The sequence below is a fragment of the Coregonus lavaretus genome (genome assembly GCF_964263955.1).
Source record: "Coregonus lavaretus genome assembly, chromosome: 14".
NCBI lineage: Eukaryota > Metazoa > Chordata > Actinopteri > Salmoniformes > Salmonidae > Coregonus > Coregonus lavaretus.
The window spans coordinates 35,541,116-35,564,245 of NC_140001.1; the positions used below are offsets into that span (position 1 = coordinate 35,541,116).

The following is a 23,130-nucleotide window of genomic DNA, read 5'->3' on the forward strand; positions in this document are numbered from 1 at the left end:
TAGTGTAGCTGGCAACGGATCTGAGGAGTGTGGCTCGGGCTTGTGACCAGGTGCGGCGACATCGACGGGCAAAAGCAAGTGCAGATGGGCAAGTAACCTCCCCTTCCTGGCTGGCAAATAGAGGAGGCTGGTATCCATAAACACATTGGAAAGGGGACATACCGATGGCAGAGCAGGTCAGAGAATTGTGTGCGTACTCCACCCATGTCAATTGCTGCGACCAGGAGTGGGGGTTGCGTGAAGTCATGCATCGCAGTGCCTTCTCGAGCTCCTGATTTGCCCGCTCTGACTGCCCATTGGATTGGGGATGGAATCCGGAAGTCAGACTGACTGTGGCTCCCAGCAGGTGACAGAACTCCTTCCAAAAAGCGGAGTAGAATTGTGGACCACGGTCAGAAACTACATCCTTTGGCAGTCCGTGGATCCGGAAGACGTGTTCCAGGACCACCTGGGCGGTCTCCTTGGCGGTTGGGAGCTTGGGGAGGGGAATGAAGTGTGCCATCTTGCTGAATCGGTCAACTATGGTGAGAATGACGGTCATGCCACTTGAAGGGGGCAGCCCCGTGACAAAGTCAAGGGCGATGTGAGACCAGGGACGTCTGGGCACAGGCAGGGGCTGCAGCAATCCGGCTGGGGGCTGGCAGGACGACTTGTGTTGGTTGCAGATGGGGCAGGCTTGGACGAATTCCCGTACATCCTTTCTCAGAGAGGGCCACCAGAACCTCTGGGCGAGCAGGTTGTAAGTGCGGGTGGAGCCAGGGTGACAAGCTAGGCGGGAGTCATGTCCCCACTGAACGACCTGGGACCTCAGGTTTTCGGGGACAAAAAGGCGGTCAGCTGGGCAAGTGCTGGGACCTGGCTGGTTACGGAGAGCTTCCAGCACCTGTTCCTCAACATCCCAGGTCAGAGCTGCTACGATGCAGGGACTTGGCAGAATCGACACAGGATCCTTGGAGGGGGTGTCATCCTTCTGGAATTGACGGGAGAGGGCGTCTGGCTTGGTGTTGCGTGATCCAGGCCGGTATGACAGAGTGAAATTAAACCTGGTGAAGAACAGGGCCCAGCGGGACTGCCTGGAGTTCAACCGTTTGGCCGTGCGGATGTACTCCAAGTTCTTATGATCGGTCCAAACGAGAAATGGAATGGTGGACCCCTCCAGCCAGTGACGCCACTCCTCCAAGGCAAGCTTCACAGCCAGCAGCTCTCGGTTCCCTATGTCGTAATTGCACTCAGAGGGGGACAACCGACGTGAGAAAAAGGCACAAGGATGGAGCTTCCTATCCTCCGCAGCCCACTGAGAAATCACAGCACCAACTCCCACATCCGAGGCGTCCACCTCCACAATGAATTGCCGGTCCACATCAGGCATCTGGAGGATGGGAGCGGAGGTGAACCTTACCTTGAGGGTACTGAAGGCTTTGTCGGCTGCTGGGGTCCAGGTGAAGGGTTGCTTGGTGCTGGTTAGAGCAGTGAGAGGGGCAGCAACGGTACTGTAGTTCCGGATAAACTTTCTATAGAAGTTAGCAAACCCCAGAAACTGTTGCAGCTTCTTTCTGTTCTCCGGAACTGGCCATGAAGTGACTGCTGATACTTTGGCAGGATCCATTTGGATACTTCCCTCTGCCACTATGTACCCCAGGAAGGCCACTGTCTTGACGTGAAACTCACATTTCTCTGCCTTGGCGTAGAGGGAATTCTCCAGAAGACGATGAAGGACTTGCTGGACATGGCGGGTGTGTTCAGACAGGTTTCTGGAGTAGATTAAGATGTCATCCAGGTAAATGAAGACAAACTTGTTTAACATGTCCCGCAGTACATCATTCACTAGAGCCTGGAACACAGCAGGAGCATTGGTGAGGCCAAAAGGCATAACCAGATACTCGTAGTGGCCTGTGGGTGTATTGAATGCGGTTTTCCATTCATCTCCCTCCCGGATCCGCACTAGGTGGTAAGCGTTTCTGAGATCCAACTTGGTAAAAACAGTGGCTCCCTGGAGCAACTCAAAAGCAGAGGTGAGCAGAGGCAGAGGGTAACGGTTTTTCACTGTGATGTCGTTGAGTCCCCTGTAGTCGATGCAGGGGCGAAGAGATCCGTCCCTCTTCCCCACAAAGAAGAAGCCAGCACCAGCAGGAGATGAAGATGAACGGATTAATCCTGCGGACAGAGAGTCATTGATGTAGTCCTCCATGGACTTTCTTTCAGGAGCAGACAACGAATAAAGACGGCCCTTTGGAGGGGCTGTTCCAGGGAGGAGGTCGATGGCACAGTCGTACGGTCGATGAGGGGGCAGAGATGTGGCTCTTGCTTTGTTAAACACTTCTCTGAGACCATGGTAGCATTCTGGGACATTGGAGAGGTCAGGAGCGGAGTTAGTAGGTACTGGCCGAGGGGGTAGTGCGGCAGCAAGCAGGCAGGTTCGGTGGCAGTCCTCTCCCCACTCCCTGATCACCCCGGTCACCCAGTCGAGCTGAGGGTTGTGCCGGCGGAGCCATGGGTAACCCAGGATGAGGGGTTGGCCTGGAGAGGGGAGCAGGTGAAACTGGATAGTTTCTTGATGGTTTCCGGACAGACCCATCGAGACCGGGGCCGTGACATGAGTGACCGACCCGAGTAAGTGTCCGTCCAGTGCCCGGGCAGGAATAGGAGGTGTCAAACGGAGGTTCTCCAGTCCCAGTTGGCGTGCCAGCTTGATGTCCATTATGTTGGCTTCGGCGCCAGAATCCACCAGAGCAGCCAGGGTGTGAGTTGAGTCAGAGAGGCGGAGGTGAACTTGCAGCAGGGGTTTGCGGTCGGAGGACTGGATGGTCATTGAGCTCAACCGGACTCCCCCTATGCCCGGTGAGCTTCGGCTTTTAAAGGGCAGGTTACCACACGATGTCCATCACCTCCACAATAGAGGCAGAGGTTTGAGGTGAAGCGGCGCTGGCGCTCTGCAGGAGTGAGAGAGGCTCGCCCAATCTCCATAGGCTCAGACTGATCAAGCTGACTTGGGTGAGTGGCAGTAGATGACAGGAGCCCAGTCGGATCTCTCCGAATGCCGGTAGTTGGTGGACCTTGGCGCCCCCTCTCACGACGACGGGTCTGTATCCTTCTGTCGATCCGGACAGTCAGTGCGATGGCTTCATCAAGAGTGGAAGGCAGTTCATGGGAGACCAACTCGTCCTTGATATAGTCAGCCAAGCTATGGAAGAACGCGTCCACCAACGATGGTGTGTTCCAAGAACTTCGTCTTGCCAGGGTTCGGAAGTCGATGGAATGGTCTGCGACTGTACGTCTGCCTTGTCGAATACTGAACAGTTCACGAGACGCCTCTGCGGTTGGTGAATCCAGGTCAAACACCTTCAGCATCTCCTCAGCAAACAGGTCGAAGGTTGCACATGCGGGGGTTTGACGTTCGAACTCTGCTGTTCCCCAGAGTCGAGCTCGGCCCGTCAGGTGAGTGATGGCATACCCAACTTTAGCCCCCTCCGTGGCGAAGGTCCTTGGCTGCAAGGAGAACTGAAGTCGGCAGCTAGTCAGGAATGGCCGGACCTGGGTAGAATCGCCGTTGAACCGCTCGGGGTTTCCAATCTTGGGTTCCGGAGCAGCGGCTGCAATGACCGGGGCAGGTAACTCGGAGGCAGGGCTGGTGGGCAGACTGCCTGGAACCGGGCCGGTGGGCGGAGTGGCTGGGGTAAGGTTGGTGAGGAGTTGGATGACCATGGCGAGTTGTTGTTGCTGCTGCTGGAACTGCTGCTGGTGCTGCTGGAACTGCTGATGCTGTTGGTGGCCGACCTGAAGCAGAGAGGTGATGTCGCCGCTCATGCGGGCTAGCCCTCTCTCAGTGTGTTCCAGGCGTAGCATGGCAGTGGGTTGCTCAGGTTCGTCGGTTTCCATGTCGGGGGAAGTGTGCGCTGAGTCCATGATGGTCAGATCGTACTGTCACGTTTCAGACAGACGACCAGAGGACCACAATTGCGTCACACCAGAAAGTTTATTAAAACTTAAGGGAAAAGGGAAGTAGGGAGTGAGTGAAGGCTCCAGGGGTAACAGGGATCCCGTCCAATGTGCTGGGTCTGTGCCCCCCCCAGTGGCAGCGATGCGTCCTATGACGCCGGTGGTGGGTGGTCCAGAAGTCCTGGGGGGGGGAAACACAGACACAACGGGGCGGATGAAACAAGGCAGCAGTACAGTTCAAGGGAAATCCAAATACGTTGTAGCAAGGCAGAAGGCTGGTCAGAGTTACCGGGATTGAAGAGTAGTCAGGAGTCGTTATGGCAGAAAGCAGGTCTGGTTTTCCTGGGGCAGAAGAGTATCCAAGAATCAGGCAGGTCCGGGGTCACAAAACAAGGGTGAGCCAGAAGCGTGAGCAAACAGGTTCCGGGTGTGAGCTTTGCAGACGATCTGACAAAGGAGAGCTGAAAGACAGGGCTTTAAATACTGGGAGAGGTTAGTGGGTAATGCAGCGCAGCTGGCAGAGTAATTAGAGCAGAGCAGAGCAGGGACAGGTGGAGCTAGTTAGGCTGAGTAGAGAGAGTGGAAGATAGTGGAAACAAATAAAGGTGGTAACCCGGTGGAGTGAGAGGGCTCATGACATAATTTAGAGTTAATGTAACTTTAGTTGTTCTACAAACGTGATGCAACTCTAATGATTTTGAAAAAAGTTGCATGAAAGGCATGAGCTCTGCTTGGTTTCTTGCGCAGGCTGTACACACTTCATCAGTCTCTCATTCACAATTTGACAAGCACTTGATAATGCCTCGAAATTTCCCGGGCGGCATCTCCTTTATGTGGCTGTAATGCCCCCTAAAAAAATTCCATGCCTTTTGCGGTCAGTAACCGTTGTGCCTTTGGGCTGAATATAATAATTATGATTCCCTTCTCCCTGAGTGCTGCGTGCTCCGAAGCACCTCTCACTCACATGGCTCTCCATCACGTGATTGGGTCATTCTCACAGGCTACAAGTGAAGACTAACACATCGGGGAAGCAACTGCGCGCATCCTTATCCAATTCCGAGGTGCATATTGAAGATTTTGGAAGAACTGTCCATATTTACTTTTCGTCAGCCAACAAGATGAGTATGCCTAACAAACAGCAAAAGCACTAGCCTATGTCAATCTACTATCCCCCATAGTACAAATGTTGACCTATTCTGTGCGAGAAATAAATATTTCAAACATAGTCTGGGACAGTTGTGGGATGCGATAGATCTCAAATTAATACAACCACTAGCATCAAAAAACCTGTTTACGCAATGAGGCTGACGCAACAGATCAGAACGTTTAGCTTAAAATGTTGATAAACTATTAGGCTATTTCTTCAAATTATAAGCATAGCAATGCGCACACAGCAGTAGGCTATAAACGTGAATGTCCATTAGTGGGAAAACACCATTATCAAAAGTGACCGCAAATGCGATTATGCATGTAATGCTTTTATTATAAAGGTGCATTTTTATGATAAATTATCTTCCCCAAACTTGAAACTCACGCGCTGCTTATGTATGCCAGTTAGGCTCTACATCCCTTGTAAAGCGGATTAATGTGCTTAATTTTAATAAGTTATTTGGCAACTGTAGTTGTGATACAAACCTTATCAAAACATATAGGCCAATGGGCTAGGCTACATGAGGTGTGCGAATATGGTTAGAAAAAGTCGCAAAAAAAGGCATTGTTTCTTGCCTTACGCTGGGCATCATTCACAAGTGATAATATATAATTCACAAGTGATAGGCTAAAATTGTCACCCATCTGACTATTCTTGATTTAATCTTGTCTTTACATATACTAAAAAATATACACTGCTCAAAAAAATAAAGGGAACACTAAAATAACACATCCTAGATCTGAATGAATGAAATAATCTTATTAAATACTTTTTTTCTTTACATAGTTGAATGTGCTGACAACAAAATCGCACAAAAATTATCAATGGAAATCAAATGTATCAACCCATGGAGGTCTGGATTTGGAGTCACACTCAAAATTAAAGTGGAAAACCACACTACAGGCTGATCCAACTTTGATGTAATGTCCTTAAAACAAGTCAAAATGAGGCTCAGTAGTGTGTGTGGCCTCCATGTGCCTGTATGACCTCCCTACAACGCCTGGGCATGCTCCTGATGAGGTGGCGGATGGTCTCCTGAGGGATCTCCTCCCAGACCTGGACTAAAGCATCCGCCAACTCCTGGACAGTCTGTGGTGCAACGTGACGTTGGTGGATGGAGCGAGACATGATGTCCCAGATGTGCTCAATTGGATTCAGGTCTGGGGAACGGGCGGGCCAGTCCATAGCATCAATGCCTTCCTCTTGCAGGAACTGCTGAAACACTCCAGCCACATGAGGTCTAGCATTGTCTTGCATTAGGAGGAACCCAGGGCCAACTGCACCAGCATATGGTCTCACAAGGGGTCTGAGGATCTCATCTCGGTACCTAATGGCAGTCAGGCTACCTCTGGCGAGCACATGGAGGGCTGTGCGGCCCCCCAAAGAAATGCCACCCCACACCATGACTGACCCACCGCCAAACCGGTCATGCTGGAGGATGTTGCAGGCAGCAGAACGTTCTCCATGGCATCTCCAGACTCTGTCACGTCTGTCACATGTGCTCAGTGTGAACCTGCTTTCATCTGTGAAGAGCACAGGGTGCCAGTGGCGAATTTGCCAATCTTGGTGTTCTCTGGCAAATTCCAAACGTCCTGCACGGTGTTGGGCTGTAAGTACAACCCCCACCTGTGGACGTCGGGCCCTCATACCACCCTCATGGAGTCTGCTTCTGACCGTTTGCGCAGACACATGCACATTTGTTTCCTGCTGGAGGTCATTTTGCAGGGCTCTGGCAGTGCTCCTCCTGCTCCTCCTTGCACAAAGGCGGAGGTAGCAGTCCTGCTGCTGGGTTGTTGCCCTCCTACGGCCTCCTCCACGTCTCCTGATGTACTGGCCTGTCTCCTGGTAGCGCCTCCATGCTCTGGACACTACGCTGACAGACACAGCAAACCTTCTTGCTACAGCTCGCATTGATGTGCCATCCTGGATGAGCTGCACTACCTGAGCCACTTGTGTGGGTTGTAGACTCCGTCTCATGCTACCACTAGAGTGAAAGCACCGCCAGCATTCAAAAGTGACCAAAACATCAGCCAGGAAGCATAGGAACTGAGAAGTGGTCTGTGGTCACCACCTGCAAAACCAGTCCTTTATTGGGGGTGTCTTGCTAGTTGCCTATAATTTCCACCTGTTGTCTATTCCATTTGCACAACAGCATGTGAAATTGTTTAAGTGTTCCCTTTTATTTTTTTGAGCAGTGTATGTGTGAAATTTGTTTTGATTTAAAATGGACCATTATCATTCACCTGTCTCGAAAAGGGGCAGGGGAAGAAATACATGTCATCTATGCACTTAAATAACGAATGGAGGACGCTTTTCCCGTGGTTAATTGTTTTATGCCAGCCAGGTAGGCTATACTCCTGTTGTAAAGAGAAGCAATGTGCTTAATATTAGGAAAGTTAAGAAATAAATATAGTAGGCCTAGCCTTTTAATAGAGGCCACCACTGTTTTCTCAAGCAAATGCATAGCCTGTAGAAATGTTGCGCAACATGAGCACATGTGCTCTCATGAAGTGTTTGATTAGATTTTCGATCATATTTGCATTGATGTCAGAGTGATTAGAGGGACAATAGAGTGCGGAGTACCAGGCAGTTAGCAAGGTTGGAAGGCTACTAATGACCATCAGCAGCATCAGAGCTTGGAGAAGCCCAATTACCTCGACTAAACAGTCAGGTGGAATTTGACTGCCTTCATGACCGGTGTGTGGCGGTAATATGGTCACCGTAACAGCCCTAGTTATGAATCAATGAATGTGCACAAATTGGAGGTAGAGAGCACATCCTGGACAGAGAAGTGCATCTGGGCGCATGGTCAATCCGATGTCTGCATTGGCCATGCAGCATTTATGGGGACATGGCCTCAGCAGAAGTCAGGGCATTCATACTTCTTGCGCTTCACAGAGCTGTTGTTAAGGAAGTGAGTTTGTGTTTATACACGATGTACCACCCCCACCTACCATCAACCAATCATGTAAATGCGGAGCTACACAGAGCCCTTCGCATTGTTACAACATTTGGGAGGCGCATGGCGATGCGGTACAGAACTCGATTTGGCCTCTGCATGCCTCTGGAGGCTCCGCAATTGCAACACACCCTCCATATGGAGCCTCCGACAACATTTTCGGATCAAGCATTAATTGGCTTTTAGTCTAGGCCTCAACAATTGATTAGTTCATTGAAATGAGTAGGTGTTCTAAAACGTTTGACCGGTAGTGTGTATATATACAGTACCAGTCAAAAGTTTGGACACACCTACTCATTCAAGGTTTTTTCTTTATTTTTACTATTTTCTACATTGTAGAATAATAGTGAAGAAATCAAGACTATGAAATAACACACATGGAATCGTGTAGTAACCAAAAATGTGTTAAACAAATCAAAATATATTTTAGATTCTTCAATGTAGCCACCCTTTGCCTTGATGACAGCTTTGCACACTCTTTGCATTCTCTCAACCAGCTTCATGAGGTAATCACCTGGAATGCATTTAAATTAACAGGTGTGCTTTGATAAAAGTTAATTTGTGGAATTTCTTTCCTACTTAATGCGTTTGAGCCAATCAGTTGTGTTGTGACAAGGTAGGGGGGGTATACAGAAGATAGTCCATATTATGGCAAGAACAGCTCAAATAAGGAAAGAGAAACGACAGTCCATCATTACTTTAAGACATGAAGGTCCGTCAATACGGAAAATGTCAAGAATCAAGTGCAGTCGCAAAAACCATCAAGTGCTATGATGAAACTGGCTCTCATGAGGACCGCCACAGGAAAGGAAGACCCAGAGTTACCTCTGCTGCAGAGGATAAGTTAATTAGAGTTAACTGCACCTCAGAAATTGCAGCCCAAATAAATGCTTCAGAGTTCAAGTAACAGACACATCTCAAAATTGTTTTTGTCCAAAATATTGAGTAATTGAAACTGAAACAGTGCATCCTGAATGGCTGGAGGAAGAAAACAATGTACCAGGCCAGCTGGGATCTGCAACGTGATAGCAATATTTGTTGAACTACCAAGACATACTGTATATTGGTGAATTATATTAATCATGCATTGAACTGCATCCATCTATTCAGCCAAAAATGCCTTATACGTCATGGAATTTGTCAAATATAACCTATTTTTAAAACCTCTTTCTTATAAAGGTCACTGTCTCCCAGTGTTGTTTTTACACAAGCCTTTTCAGTGTCCTAAGACATTCCAAGAAGGGCATGTAACCCACCCACCCACACGCATCACAGCTTGGGGGGGGGGGGGTGATTATGCACGCTCAAGTTTTCTGTTTTTTTGTCTTATTTCTTATTTTTTCTTATTTTATATCTTCAAAGTGGTAGGCATGTTGTGTAAATCAAATGATACAACCCCCCCCAAAATCTATTTTAATTCCAGGTTTAAGGCAACAAAATAGGAAAAATGCCAAGGGGGTGAATACTTTAGCAAGCCACTGTACATCTGGTGTAATTAGAAGTAAGAAGTTATTGGTAACATGATTGTCTATTTTTATGTTGATTTCTTTACTCAAATTGACCATGAAGATTGCCATTTTTCCATTCACTATAATGGGGGGGCGGGGTCATGTTTTCTGCTAACAATGTCTGCAGTACAACAGTCGGCCTTCAACTTCCATGGCTTCAATGTCTACCCAAGGCCCTGGGTAGTCGTTTTCCCCAGCATGCAGCTGAAAGAGAGGAGGAAGGGAACTAGGGGAGTTAGTATGCCATATTGATGGATGGGTGACTTTGGCCATGACTTTCAAGTGGTTTTCTTGGCTATACATCAGCGTTTATGTAATAAAATTTAGCCTAACCTTGAGTAGTGATGTCTTTATACATTTAAATGTGTGCCTATTGGAAAATCGCCAATATCTGTCTCACCATAGACAACCTTTGACTGCCATAAAAAAAAAAAAAATGTTGTGTGTTCTCATATAGTTAACCTAGGTGTTGTTGCGCTGCCTGGAAAGTTTTGAGAATAGAATGTCTAGTATAGGCTAGTGCTCTCTGCCACTTTTTTATTTTATTTGTCATATTTGAATTGCAAGCCCTATCCTACGCTAATGGATGAGTCAGCCAATTTTGATAGTGAGTATTTTACTCATCCAGTTACTTTATCAGTTAAATGTAACCCTGCCCCGCCATCACTCTCTCTTTCCACCACCATTTTTTGTGTCCGTCTTCCTGGAATCAATCAGCGGGTATAATGAATCCCTCTCTCTCTCCCTCTCTGCTTTTTCACGCTCTCTCTCACTCCATGACTCTCCCTCTAACCTCACAGGAAATTGCAGTCATTTTCATGTTAAATTTGCACCCTCGTTCTCTCTCTTTCTCTCACTCTCTACATCAGCCATAGTGCTGCTGAGTATGACCTACAAGAAACTGTAATGCCGCATTTCCACTGAGGATTTACCCAGGTGTTTTACCCAAAAGGCTCAGGCTTTTCTGTTTCCATCTACGCAGGCCGGCACCCATGTCTCACTGGGCCATGGCTCCAGCGGACCTGCTCTGACTTGGATGCTATTCTCATTGACAAACATTTAAGGAGAGGCAGCGTGACGAGATTGCAATTTACATAATATGTACATAAACTTTTCAATTTACATTACATCCTTGCTTTACCTTTCGTTGTGGCTGACAACGTGACATTCTTAACATGGAAGTCAGGAGGTAGCGTTCAAGACGTGAGAAATGCGCAAGTTACATTACAGTAATGAGCCAATGGCTAACTTTAACACCTTATCACAAAGCAACAGTCTTGAATGATGCAGAGGTTGTTGATTCTGCTCGCCACAAGTCTTTAGTGTCACACTCCTGATGGAAACACAATAACACTAGAGCTGACATTAACATAAAACACTGGCGGCCCACTGGTGTCGGGGTAAGTCTCAATGGAAAAGCAACATCAGTCACTTCATTTGCTTGGATTTTTATTTTCTCTCCTTCTTTCCAGTCTTTCTCACTTCTTCCTCTCTCTTTCCTTTCAGCTCCCCCTCTTCCGTGTTGAGATGTAGTACCTTGGCTTGTGTTGTACCCAGAGGTTCCCTGGCCCACAGCCAGCCATGCAGGAGCTTTCATAGTTAATGAATGCTATTTCTTCCCCTTGTCTCTTCAATCTGCTTAATGTAATTTCACACACAGTTTTGCGGGAATCCGTATGACGTGCATGCATAAGTGTGTGTATGTTTTCCTTTGGGAAGGAGAGAGTCAGGCAATTAATCATTTAAGAGTGTGTACCCTATTTGAATTGCTTCTTATTAGGTTTGGTCATTTTAGGATGATGTTTGTCTCAGTGCATTCAGCCTACTTTTCAGTCCACTTAGGCTACACTACAGTGGGTGACCGAATAAATAAGAAAGGAGCAAAGGTTCCGCTGTAAGAGACTTAAAGTAGGCCTACGTCTTTGAAAATAGAGCCTTAATACATTTTCCGATGGTGGACGGGGTGGTGGTGGCTGGCAGTAGTGAATGGACGAAAGTAGTTAAAGAGCGATGAGGCTTGTTCTCTCCCTAATTGAGAATCAATAGGTAAGCCTAGGTGGTGGCAATTGTTGGTTGTTTTTCTCTTCTTTTCATTGGGTCAAAGCTTGTGTTCCAAATGGCACCCTATTCCCTATATGTTGCCTTTATGGTCCCTTTAATTCACTATAAAGGGAATAGGGTGCCATTTGGGATGTAGCCAAAGTGAACTGGCAGCCCACCCTGCCCTGGTTTTGAAAGCTCTCAAATAGCACACTAAGAGCTAGTCAAGTGGGTTTCGTTTATACTAACAAGGGTGATGTCGCAGCAAGACAGGATCTAGGCCCAGTTCTCTTACCACCATTTACTGTCCTCTCCTGTCTCCCTCATCTTCTGTTCCCTATTTGCCAACAGCAGGGTGTGAGCAGGAGCACTAGCAATAAAGCCTGTCTTTGTGTTTCCTAATTGACTACAAGGAACAGGGAAATTACGCATTACGCTACCACTAGAGACGAAGACATTGGTTGAGTCCCAAATGGTACCCTATTCCCTATCTGGTCAAAAGTAGTGCACTATAGGGAATAGTGTACCATTTGGGACTCATCAATACTCTTTTAAAGATATCCAAGGCAAATGCTTTTTTATTGACATTCAAGGCAAACGGTAGCTTTGAACATGGCAGTTAGTGCTGAGCGATTAGTGCTTTTTGAGGTTGGTTCGATTATAAAAAAAGTAATCACGGTTTTCAATTTCAGTATAATTTTTTTTGGGACATTAAATGCACTATGGATTATTTACATTTACATTTTTACATTTTAATCATTTAGCACACGCTCTTATCCAGTGACTTACAGTTAGTGAGTGCATACATTATGTGGGTTGAATGATGTAACAACAGAATAAAACAATGAATCAAAGTCCCATGAAGGTAGTGACTACCCATTACTGCTTATTAACCATGATTTATTCACATTACTTTATTATTTCATTACAAGTCATCATCTCATCTCTATGCTATGCTGTCTGACAAAATCAAAATATAGTAGTTCTTCAAAGTAAATAAGGCATACTTTTATGACTGCAGAATAACAACTATCAATCACTTAGATTATGTATTTTCAGGGAGGGATACCTCGCGAAGCAACTGCTCTCTATCCCTCTCCATCGTGCCTTCTCTATTCTTTTCGTATCCGTGTCTGCTCCACACAGAACGGACAAGTAGGCAGACGCACAATGGATTATGGTCATTGTAGTTGATAACCATGTTTTCGGCGCTAAACTATGTAGAATATTGGCCTGTTGGAAACTACTACATCGCACAGTTCGGGCTTGATCTGATTTATCTCTACAGAAACTGCTCATCAAGCTCACAGAAACAAAAATAACAAAATGGAATTCAAATAATTGAACTGACGTCGGTCAATGAGTTGTTTAAAAAACGAAAAATAACTGACATTTCGGTTAATCGCTCAGCACTAATGGCAATAGCTTTTAACGTTGCTCGCTTGGTTAGGCTATGCTTTCTATGCACACTGCTGTCATAAAATCCTGTTATTTGCAGTGATGCTAATTCAGAAAGATGGCACGCTGCAGGGTTCTGACCGTCTCACCCCAACCCACTCTCCCTCTCTCCCCTACTTCCCTCTCTCTCCTTGTCTTCCTCCTCTCTTCTCTACTCTTTCCTCCCCCTCTTCACCCCACCCCCACCTCTCTTTTGACTCTCCCCTCTCACTGTCTCGCCGCTTCTACCTCCACCCTCTCTCCCTGCCTCCCTCTCTCTCTTCCTTCCCCTCTCTCCCTGCCTCCCCTACCCCCTCTCCCCCAGCTCCTGGGCCTGTGTGTGCTGTGCGTGGGGGTGTACGCGGAGGTGGAACGCCAGAATAACCGTACCCTGGCGGGGGTGTTCCTGGCCCCTGCTGTGGTGCTCATCCTGCTGGGCCTGGTGATGTTCACCGTCTCCCTGGTGGGCATGGTGGGGTCCCTCAGGGACAACAAGACCCTGCTACACATGGTGAGAGTGGGGAGGGATGGAGCGGTGGGGAGACCCTGCTACACATGGTGAGAGAGGGGAGGGATGGAGCGGTGGGGAGAGGAGACCCTGCTACACATGGTGAGAGAGGGGAGGGATGGAGCGGTGGGGAGAGGAGACCCTGCTACACATGGTGAGAGAGGGGAGGGATGGAGCGGTGGGGAGAGGAGACCCTGCTACACATGGTGAGAGGGGGGCGGGAGGAGGAATGGAGAGGGAGATGAGAGAGGGAGGAAAGGAGGCAGGGGGAAGGTATGGAGGAGGAAGCACATGGTGAGAGAGTAAAGGGATGGGGATGGAGGGGTAGAGAAGGGAGGAAAGGAGGGCGAGAGGGGGAGGAAATGGTGGAGAAGAGTAGGGATAGAGACATAGGGAGGAGAAGAACCCCCTCACATAGAGCGGGGTGGGAGAAAGGGATGGAGAAGTTGAGGGGGTAGGGAGGGAGGAGGGGACTGACTGGGGGTATGTCAGTAAGCCGTCAGTAAGCCTGAGGACGGTTGCCTATCTCAGCCCAGCAAGCCACCTGCAGGCCAGTTTGTTCTCAATCAATTATCTCTCCCTCCAAACTGGGATATACTCTCTGGTTTGTGTCATGCTAAGTTCATTCTAAGTACCCCCCCCCCCCTCTCTCTTCCGCTCTCTCTCCCCCCTTCCCCTCACGTCCTCTCTCGCTCACTATTCAATTCAAAGGGCTTTATTGGCATGGGAAACATGCCAAAGCAAATGGAATAGACAATAACCAAAAGGGAATGAAAGAAGGGAAATGAACATCTCTTTTTCTCTCTCTCCTCTCCACCAGTTCTTGTGTGTTCTGTGTGTCCTACTGTTCCTGCAGACTGTGGCTCTCATCGTTGCACTCATCTTTGAGAAGAAGGTCAGTTCTCTAATCTCTGGCACCTACACACATGCATGCACACACACATACTTCATATGTAACACCCTCTCTCTCTACTCTTCCTCCTCTCTCTCTCTCTCCCTGTAGACATCAGCCTTGTTCCAAAGCAGCATACGAGAGGGAATTAAACACTATTACGATGATCTGGACTTCAAAAACATCTTGGACTTTGTGCAACAGAAGGTAAGATTTGTAAGTCGCTCTGGATAAGAGCGTCTGCTAAATGACGTACATGTAAGAGAGGACTCGCTTTTCATTAACAGAAGCAACAGACAGGAAATAGTGACGTGGGTCTGGATGTGTGTGTGTATTGAATGTAGGATACACTGAGATGGATAGAGTATGATTGATGACTGAAAAAACAACAGACTGAAGCCTGTCATTATTAAATCCTCCCCCACTACACACACACAAACACGCTAGCTTTTGAGAGGTTGGCTAATTTAGTATTTTATCTCTGCCATTCATCCTGGTTAATTAATCAGACGACATTATAAGCCTCACTGCTGCAGGCATTCAGTTCTTTCATTTTCCATCATTGTTCACACCTCTCAAAGCTTTCATTTCCGTCTTTGTAACAAATGGCACACACGATTCCCTACATAGTCTGCTACTTTTGACAGAGCCCTATGAGGCCTGGTCAAAAGTAGTACTCTATATAGGGAATAGGGTGCCATTTGGGGAACATTTGTTGTCATTTGTACTGCTATTAGGGTGCCTCTATCTCAATCACCAGCGGAGTACCAAGCTGTTGAGCTTCACAAAGAGAACAAATACAATAACATTTACATTTTAGTCATTTAGCAGACGCTCTTATCCAGAGCGACTTACAGTTAGTGAGTGCATGCATTTTTCATACTGAATAACAAGCTGCTGCTGCCACTATAATGATACCAAAATATACCAAAAGCGTTGACCTGCTGTCGTTGCTCTACGTTGTCCCAGGGCTGCTATCAACATGCTAGGTTATCCATCTGATTTCCTACAGCCAGGAGTTTTTATTTGAGTGTCAGAAAGTCCTGGTTTACCTGGGCCCTCTCTGGCAATCTCCACATCGATATCCATTTGCTGGGGGAAATGGGTGTGAGATTAAAGTCAATGAATGAAGCCAGCCCTGCCCTGGGTTGAAGGGATAAGAATGGGTGCTTCCCAAATGGCTATTATCTACAGTGAGGGGAAAAAAGTATTTGATCCCCTGCTGATTTTGTACGTTTGCCCACTGACAAAGAAATTATCTGTCTATAATTTTAATGGTAGGTTTATTTGAACAGTGAGAGACAGAATAACAACAAAAAAATCCAGAAAAACGCATGTAAGAAATGTTATAAATTGATTAGCATTTTAATGAGGGAAATAAGTATTTGACCCCCTCTCAATCAGAAAGATTTCTGGCTCCCAGGTGTCTTTTATACAGGTAACGAGCTGAGATTAGGAGCACACTCTTAAAGGGAGTGCTTCTAATCTCAGCTTGTTACCTGTATAAAAGACACCTGTCCACAGAAGCAATCAATCAATCAGATTCCAAACTCTCCACCATGGCCAAGACCAAAGAGCTCTCCAATGATGTCAGGGACAAGATTGTAGACCTACACAAGGCTGGAATGGGCTACAAGACCATCGCCAAGCAGCTTGGTGAGAAGGTGACAACAGTTGGTGCGATTTCTCGCAAATGGAAGAAACACAAAATAACTGTCAATCTCCCTCGGCCTGGGGCTCCATGCAAGATCTCACCTCGTGGAGTTGCAATGATCATGAGAACGGTGAGGAATCAGCCCAGAACTACACGGGAGGATCTTGTCAATGATCTCAAGGCAGCTGGGACCATAGTCACCAAGAAAACAATTGGTAACACACTACGCCGTGAAGGACTGATATCCTGCAGCGCCCGCAAGGTCCCCCTGCTCAAGAAAGCACATAATGTCCTCAGGGATCCAGTCCAAGGTGACGGGGAGGTTCTGACCTGAGCAGGGAAGCAGTCACTCACTGGGATTGTTTTCTCTGACTTCATTAAGATACATGCTGCCTGTGTTTGGTGCTGTTTTAAGATTGATGTACCAGTTAACTTTATCCTCTGATTTAAACTAACTCTCTCTCTCTCTCTCTCTCTCTCTCTCTCTCTCTCTCTCTCTCTCTCTCTCTCTCACACATTCTCTCTCTCTCTCTCTCTCACACATTCTCTCTCTCTCTCTATCTCTCTCACATTCTCTCTCTCGGTTTCTCTTTCTCTCTCCCCCTCTTTCTGTATCTATCTCTTTCTCTCTGTTTCTTTTCCTCCCCAGTTCTCTTGTTGTGGTGGGGACGAGTACAAGGACTGGGGTGTCAATCAATACCATTTCTGCAATGGCACCGGGCCACTGGCCTGTGGCGTTCCTTATACATGTTGTGTCCGCCGCAAGGTGAATGCTATCATCAACACGCACGCACACACTCAGTTGATTTTTTAAAGCTCCGCTGGCACCATGCTCCAGCTCCTCTGCCTGTCACCTGTTACCTAGACCGTCTCGTGTGTGTGTGTGTGTCAGGTAGGAACTGATAACACATCAACCTTAGCCAATATTATACCTGCCCTCCCTATCATCTGCTCACATCTCTGGGGAGACATGTCTCTGTGGATCTCATTTAGTGCTCCTCCAGACACACACAAAACACTGAGCCTTGCAGGGGTAGTGAGAAGCATCAGTGACCTGTAGCAATAAGGGATCTTCATTTCATTTAAACGAAGATCAGTTCTGGGAAACTGAAGAAGTCTCTAAACCCCAAATCAATACTCTACTCTTTAAATCATACACTAAGACCCTGTTATTTGTAAAGGTGATCTTCACACCCAGATGAAATGGGGGTGAATGTCATTCTGCCACACAGAATCACATACCCATCAGGGAGACCTTTCCTTGTGCTTTGATGAGTAAGTTAACCATGTCCTAGCTCCAACAACGTCTACTGTTCATCTTTGGTGTTTGCGTGCACAGGTCAGATATTGTGAGAGACAGAGTAAGAAAGAAAGCCAATCAGACCTCTAGCCATGAGTTGAGTGAGTGACTGGAGGGATCCATGTTCTGCTCTCAGTACAGCCCTTCTCCACCTGCCTCATGCTGCATTACTAGGCAATTAACGCTGGTTGAATTGGTTACAGTGAAATGTGTAGAGTCACTCAGGCACAGGAAGAGACCCCGAGGCCTTGGCGTCAGTTGAGGGAGTGGGAGCTAATTAAATCAATTTACTGAACTCATGATTCATTTTCTCGCTCCCTGTCTAACTCACCCTCTTGCTCTCTCTCTCCCTGTTTCTCTCTCACTCCGTCTTTCTCTCTCTCTCTGCCTTGTCTGTTTGTCTTTCTGCTCTCTCTGTCTCTCGTCTTTCCCTCTTCCTCTGGTCTGTACCCACGCAGGGCAACTCCACAGCACCACCAAGCTATAAACACTGATTAGGGAATGTCCAGCTCGCTGCCATGTACTCCACAACGTGTGTGTGTGTGTCGGTGTCCTGCGTGCATAAATGTACTTTTAACAACAAGCATACTTACTTGACTTCAAAAAAACAAAATGAATAAATGTCCGTTCTTTGCACATGACTTCATAATCGTATTCTCTTCCTTTCACGTTTTTCCCAGGTGGGAGAGGTTGTCAACACTCTTTGTGGTTACAAGACTCTCAGCCAGCAGGTAAGGGGAAGATAAGTGATATCCCAGTCCTAATAGGCTGTGAAATCTTTACCCCCTCCATTTCCCCTCAGTGTGCTGCTTGTTTGTTGGCCTTCATTAGTCTGTGGAGCTTGTCATTCTGCACAGAGACAGAAGCTATGTTTCAAATGGCACCATATTCCATATATGGTGCACTACTTTTGACCAGGGCCTGCATAGGTTGTGCACTATATAGGGAATAGGGTACCATTTGGGATGCAACACGGAAAAGAGCAGCAGCAGGAGAATTGACTTTCATGGCCCCAAAATGTTTGTTCTCTAGCTGCTGCATGCGGTAAATAAGTTAATTGGGTATCACTGTATTATGGCTGCTGGTATTGGAATATTGATTCAGCTGTCTCTGTTTTCTGTCTTTGAGCTGTTCTTCAACATATTTTCTTTGATACAGTTTTTTTTGGGGAATAGTTTAACAGATTTTTAAAGGCAAAGTATTAGTTTGTCGTAATATAATGTATTTTCCCACTGTTTTTCTATTAATGTTAGCATTGTAGTGCCTCATCATTGTGAAATGACTGTCTTTGTTTTTGCCTTAATGCGATGTATACAAACTGAATTACAATCAGTCAAATGCATTTCATGTAGTCTCTCTCTCTTCCTCCCTCTCTCATTCATTCTGCCGGTCTCCTTTCTTTCTCTGTCAGCGTGAGCTCCTGGATGAGGTGATCCATGTGCGAGGCTGTATCCATGCTGTCAACCTGTGGATGGGTGACAACGTGGGAGCAACTATCGGGCTATGCTGTGCTATAGGTCTGCCACAGGTCAGTCACAGACTCACACACTCGCTTGCGCCAGGTGAGAGAGTGTGTGTGCGTGTGTATTTATTCACTCAGTCTTTCATTTTTTACATTTTAGTCATTTAGCAGATGCTCTTATCCAGAGCAACTTACATTATTTTTTTATTTTTCATACTGGCCCCCCGTGGGAATCGAACCCACAACCCTGGCGTTGCAAACGCCATGCTCTACCAACTGAGCTGCATCTCTGCCGGCCATTCCCTCCCCTACCCTGGGCCAATTGTGCGCCGCCCCATGGGTCTCCCGGTCGCGGCCGGCTACGACAGAGCCTGGATTCGAACCAGGATCTCTAGTGGCACAGCCTTAGACTACTGCGCCACTCGGGAGACTATCCCCGGGAGGTTTCTCCCAGCCCCATTTGCATTTTGATTGCCTCCTAGCCAGTCTGTGTCTCTGTCCACTGCTTTATTAGTATTTTGTCTGCCTCACACACAGAACTAAACAATGTCTGCGTTCCAAATGGCACACTATCCCCTATATAGTGCACTACTTTTGACCAGGGCCCATAGGGAATAGGGTGCCATTTGGAACACGCACAATGTGATGTGAATGGTGTCTGTAGTAAGCACTCCCCCTGATGTACATTTGGGCTTAGCTAGGCAACCCTCTCCCTGCACTGTTGGCAACATGGCCTAGCCTACATGTAGCTTAGCCAGTTTACACTTCATGATACAGTACCTCTAACGTTAATGCTTTCATAACCAACAAGGAGCTGGATGATTTTATTGTGTTCAACTCAATTTGAATAAATCAGAGTTTTTTTGTTTACTCTTATTATCTATTCACTTTGATTCATTTTTAGTTCTAGTTTAGAGCGTTCGTCTGTCTGCCTCGCACTTCTTTTGTCTCCCCCACCCTATCTCACTTCTTTTGTCTCCCCCACCCTATCGCACTTATTTTGTCTCCCCCACCCTATCTCACTTCTTTTGTCTCCCCCACCCTATCGCACTTCTTTTGTCTCCCCCACCCTATCGCACTTCTTTTGTCTCCCCCACCCTATCGCACTTCTTTTTACTTTTATCCTCTCTCTATTCCTGGCCTCCTGTGCTGTGAAAGTTTTGCAGCCAGACTTCTATGCGAGCCCCCTTGGAGATGTGTAATTACACCATACTGATTCTGCAGCAGCTGCACTATTAGATGATTAGCCTAATCTTTGGGGATGAGGTGCAATACAGACAGTACACCAGGGTTCACTAGACCACAAACTGTCTGCAGAAAACGTTCTCATACTGAAAAGGAAACTGAGGGTTCTTATCAGGCAAGCTCAGCTGGGAACTAGTTAATTTCAAAGCACTTGGGAATGGACAGCTGCACACTCAAGTTGGCTTGCCCAGGCATTGCCCACCTTGGGACCAAAGTAAGATATTACTTAATTGAAAAGTTGGATGTGTGTATGCCTCTGCAACTTTTGTGGTGTCAGGTACATACAAGCACATTAAACACACACGACAGTGCATTCTATTTAAATACATAGTTACATGGTCTAAACTGGTTTCTATGCGGTGGTCCTTGAATATCCATCTGGAATATTTCCCCCTGGCTGTGGGTACCAGTTCCTATGGGCCCTGGTCAAAACTATATAGGGAATAGGGTGTCAGAGTTCGATCCCCAGCCGAGTCACACCAAAGACTGTAAAAATGGGACCCAATGAATCTCTGCTTGGCACTCAGCATTATGGAGACAGATTGGGGGTAAGGCCATGCGATAGCCTAGGGTCCTGTCCAGGAGGTGTACTTGTACATCAAGCTGCCTCACGCTACAGAACCAGAAGATAGGCTCCTGCAAGGCTACTTCCATCTCTGCTGTGTACCCTGTCTCTCTCTCCAGCCTGCAGAGCTGTGGGTACTAGTCCCAGTGTCCGAGTCTAAATGTAACTGGTCTCTCTGCTGTGTTCGCTGTGTGTCTCTCCAGCTGATGGGCATCGTGCTGAGCTGTATGTTCTGGAACCTGCTGGTGGAGATGAATGAGTCCATGGACATGGTGGACTTCAAGATCCTCAAGAGGGCTGGCTTCGACTACAGCGAGCTGGACCTGGCTGGTGCTGGCTGCTGCCTGTGTCTACCCAGAGACGGAGGCTACCTCCCCCTGCCAGCCTTAAACCCCATCTTGTCTGACCCTGACCTAAAGCCCATCCCCATCCGGGTCCAGCGGCCCCTGCCCGTCCAGGTCCATAGGCCCCTGGCCCAATCACTCCAAGACCTCCAGCTATCTGGGCTTAGACTGGACGAGGTAGACATTGGGCGTAAGCAGAATAAGCAGAAAATAAGGGAATATTGATTTTTGAATTTCCTCTGAGTTGTTTTGTTATTGTTTCGGTCACTCTGTTTGTTGAAGGACAGGTTAGACCTGTTGCACTATTTGGTGATCAAACCAATCAATGGTCATTCACTGACAGGATTACAGGTTATAATGGCCACGTTCCTAGCTGACTACATTGAAGACGCATGCCAGATCTCAAAACGCCTGCATAGGTGTTGAACATATCAGCTAACCACATTATATGATATAGCAATCTGATGCCTGACTGTGCAGTTGATGACGTGACACACAACCATTGGTTGATGCAATGCATGTAGTTGGCCTGGAACCCGACCAGAGGTTTGGCACTTTGGAAAGGCATTATTGGAGCAATCGTTATCCTGTTTTTTATAATTGTTTTGTCTTTCAAAGAACAAGGTGCTGCAGTGGCTTTTAGACACTAATTTAAGTGTTGTTTTTACCTTTTTAAAATAGAGCTTTCAAATGGAGCTGCGGTCTCTGCATTATTTTGAAATTTCCTATAATTTGTTCCAGGTATTTTATAAATATTTTATTTTGAGCTGCGTCTCATGTGCTGAAGCATACCTCAGGCTGTATTCAAATGACCCAGTAGTCAGAAGACAATTCAGATGTTTATTTACTATACAGACTTGAAATTCTTAGTTTGAGATGATCATTCTAGTCAGAGCAGAGGAATGGGAGTAGCTAATCTTGTCTTGCATCTCGTGCAATGTCTGTGAAGGATGTGTAGCCTGTTTCTTTTTAGTATGAACTCTTTGATGTATGTATGTATGTATGTATGTATGTATGTATGTATGTATGTATGTATTGAGGAACAAAGTGGAAAGCATGTGTGTTTTGTATTTTAATGAAGTTAAAAAAGGAAACTTTACAGCTCTTTTAGGGTCTCATCAGGGGGTTTTCAGTCTCTTCCATTTTTTAAAGACTTGTTTTTATATACTTAGCTTTTTTGAAACAAAACCAATGTTATAAGGGATACAACAAATCCAGGTTAAGCTAGGATATTTTTCATATCTAATCTGATTTATTGCACTGTTTTGAGCTTCATCTTAGCTCTGGCCTTGTATAAACACTACTGTCATTGTCAATAAAGCTGTTTTGAATTTGATTTCTTTGCTGTAATGTCATTTATATTCTGCCTTTAAACGTTTGATGCCTGCAAACATCTCCCATGTAAAGTGTGGCTGCGTCTGATATGGCACTATAACCCTATGGGCTCTGATCAAAAGTAGTACACTACTATATGGAGATTAGGGTGCCATTTCAGACGCGTCCTGTCTTTTAACGATGCTGTAATGGTCACATGGTTGATGTGGTGGATTTCCTGGGTCTGCTTCCCAAATGACACACTATTCCCTATATCATGCTAAATGGGTTATTCCTCAGAAGTGGTACAAATTGGGGGTTGGAAAAATATGCAAATGTCTATCCTATTCTTCCAAAACTTTCAGCACACGTATTCCAACATGTGTCATGTAGACATATACTATATATACTATGCCTTCGGAAAGTATTCAGACCCCTCGACTTTTTCCACATTTTGTTACGTTACAGCCTTATTCTAAAATGTATTCAATCGTTTTTTACCCTCAATCTACACACAATACCCCATAATGACAAAACAAAAACAGGTTTTTAGAAATTGTTGCTAATTAAAAAAATAAAGAAAAAAAGAAATATCACATTTACATAAGTATTCAGACCCTTTACTCAGTACTTAGTTGAAGCACCTTTGGCAGCGAATACAGCATTGAGTCTTCTTGGGTATGACGCTACAAGTTTGGCACACCTGTATTTGGGTGGTTTCTCCCATTCTCTGCAGATCCTCTCCCTCTCAAGCTCTCAGGTTGAATGGGGAGCGTTGCTGCACAGCTATTTTCAGGTCTCTCCAGAGATCGGGTT

At 46.4% G+C, this 23,130-nt stretch overlaps 1 protein-coding gene across 1 annotated transcript in view; it reads left to right on the forward strand.

Annotated features, from left to right (window-relative positions):
- The window catches only part of LOC311141185 (tetraspanin-15-like), a 28,203-nt gene extending 5,867 nt beyond the window's left edge, over window positions 1–22,336 (forward strand). Inside the window, exons 2-8 of the mRNA XM_084176445.1 lie at window positions 13,356–13,541; window positions 14,359–14,433; window positions 14,542–14,637; window positions 16,734–16,850; window positions 18,065–18,115; window positions 18,796–18,912; window positions 20,860–22,336. Of these exons, the coding sequence (XP_084032571.1) occupies window positions 13,356–13,541; window positions 14,359–14,433; window positions 14,542–14,637; window positions 16,734–16,850; window positions 18,065–18,115; window positions 18,796–18,912; window positions 20,860–21,225 (1,008 nt within the window). The 3' untranslated portion in view covers window positions 21,226–22,336. The remainder of the gene's footprint in view (window positions 1–13,355; window positions 13,542–14,358; window positions 14,434–14,541; window positions 14,638–16,733; window positions 16,851–18,064; window positions 18,116–18,795; window positions 18,913–20,859) is intronic.
- The last annotated feature ends 794 nt before the right edge of the window (window positions 22,337–23,130 follow it).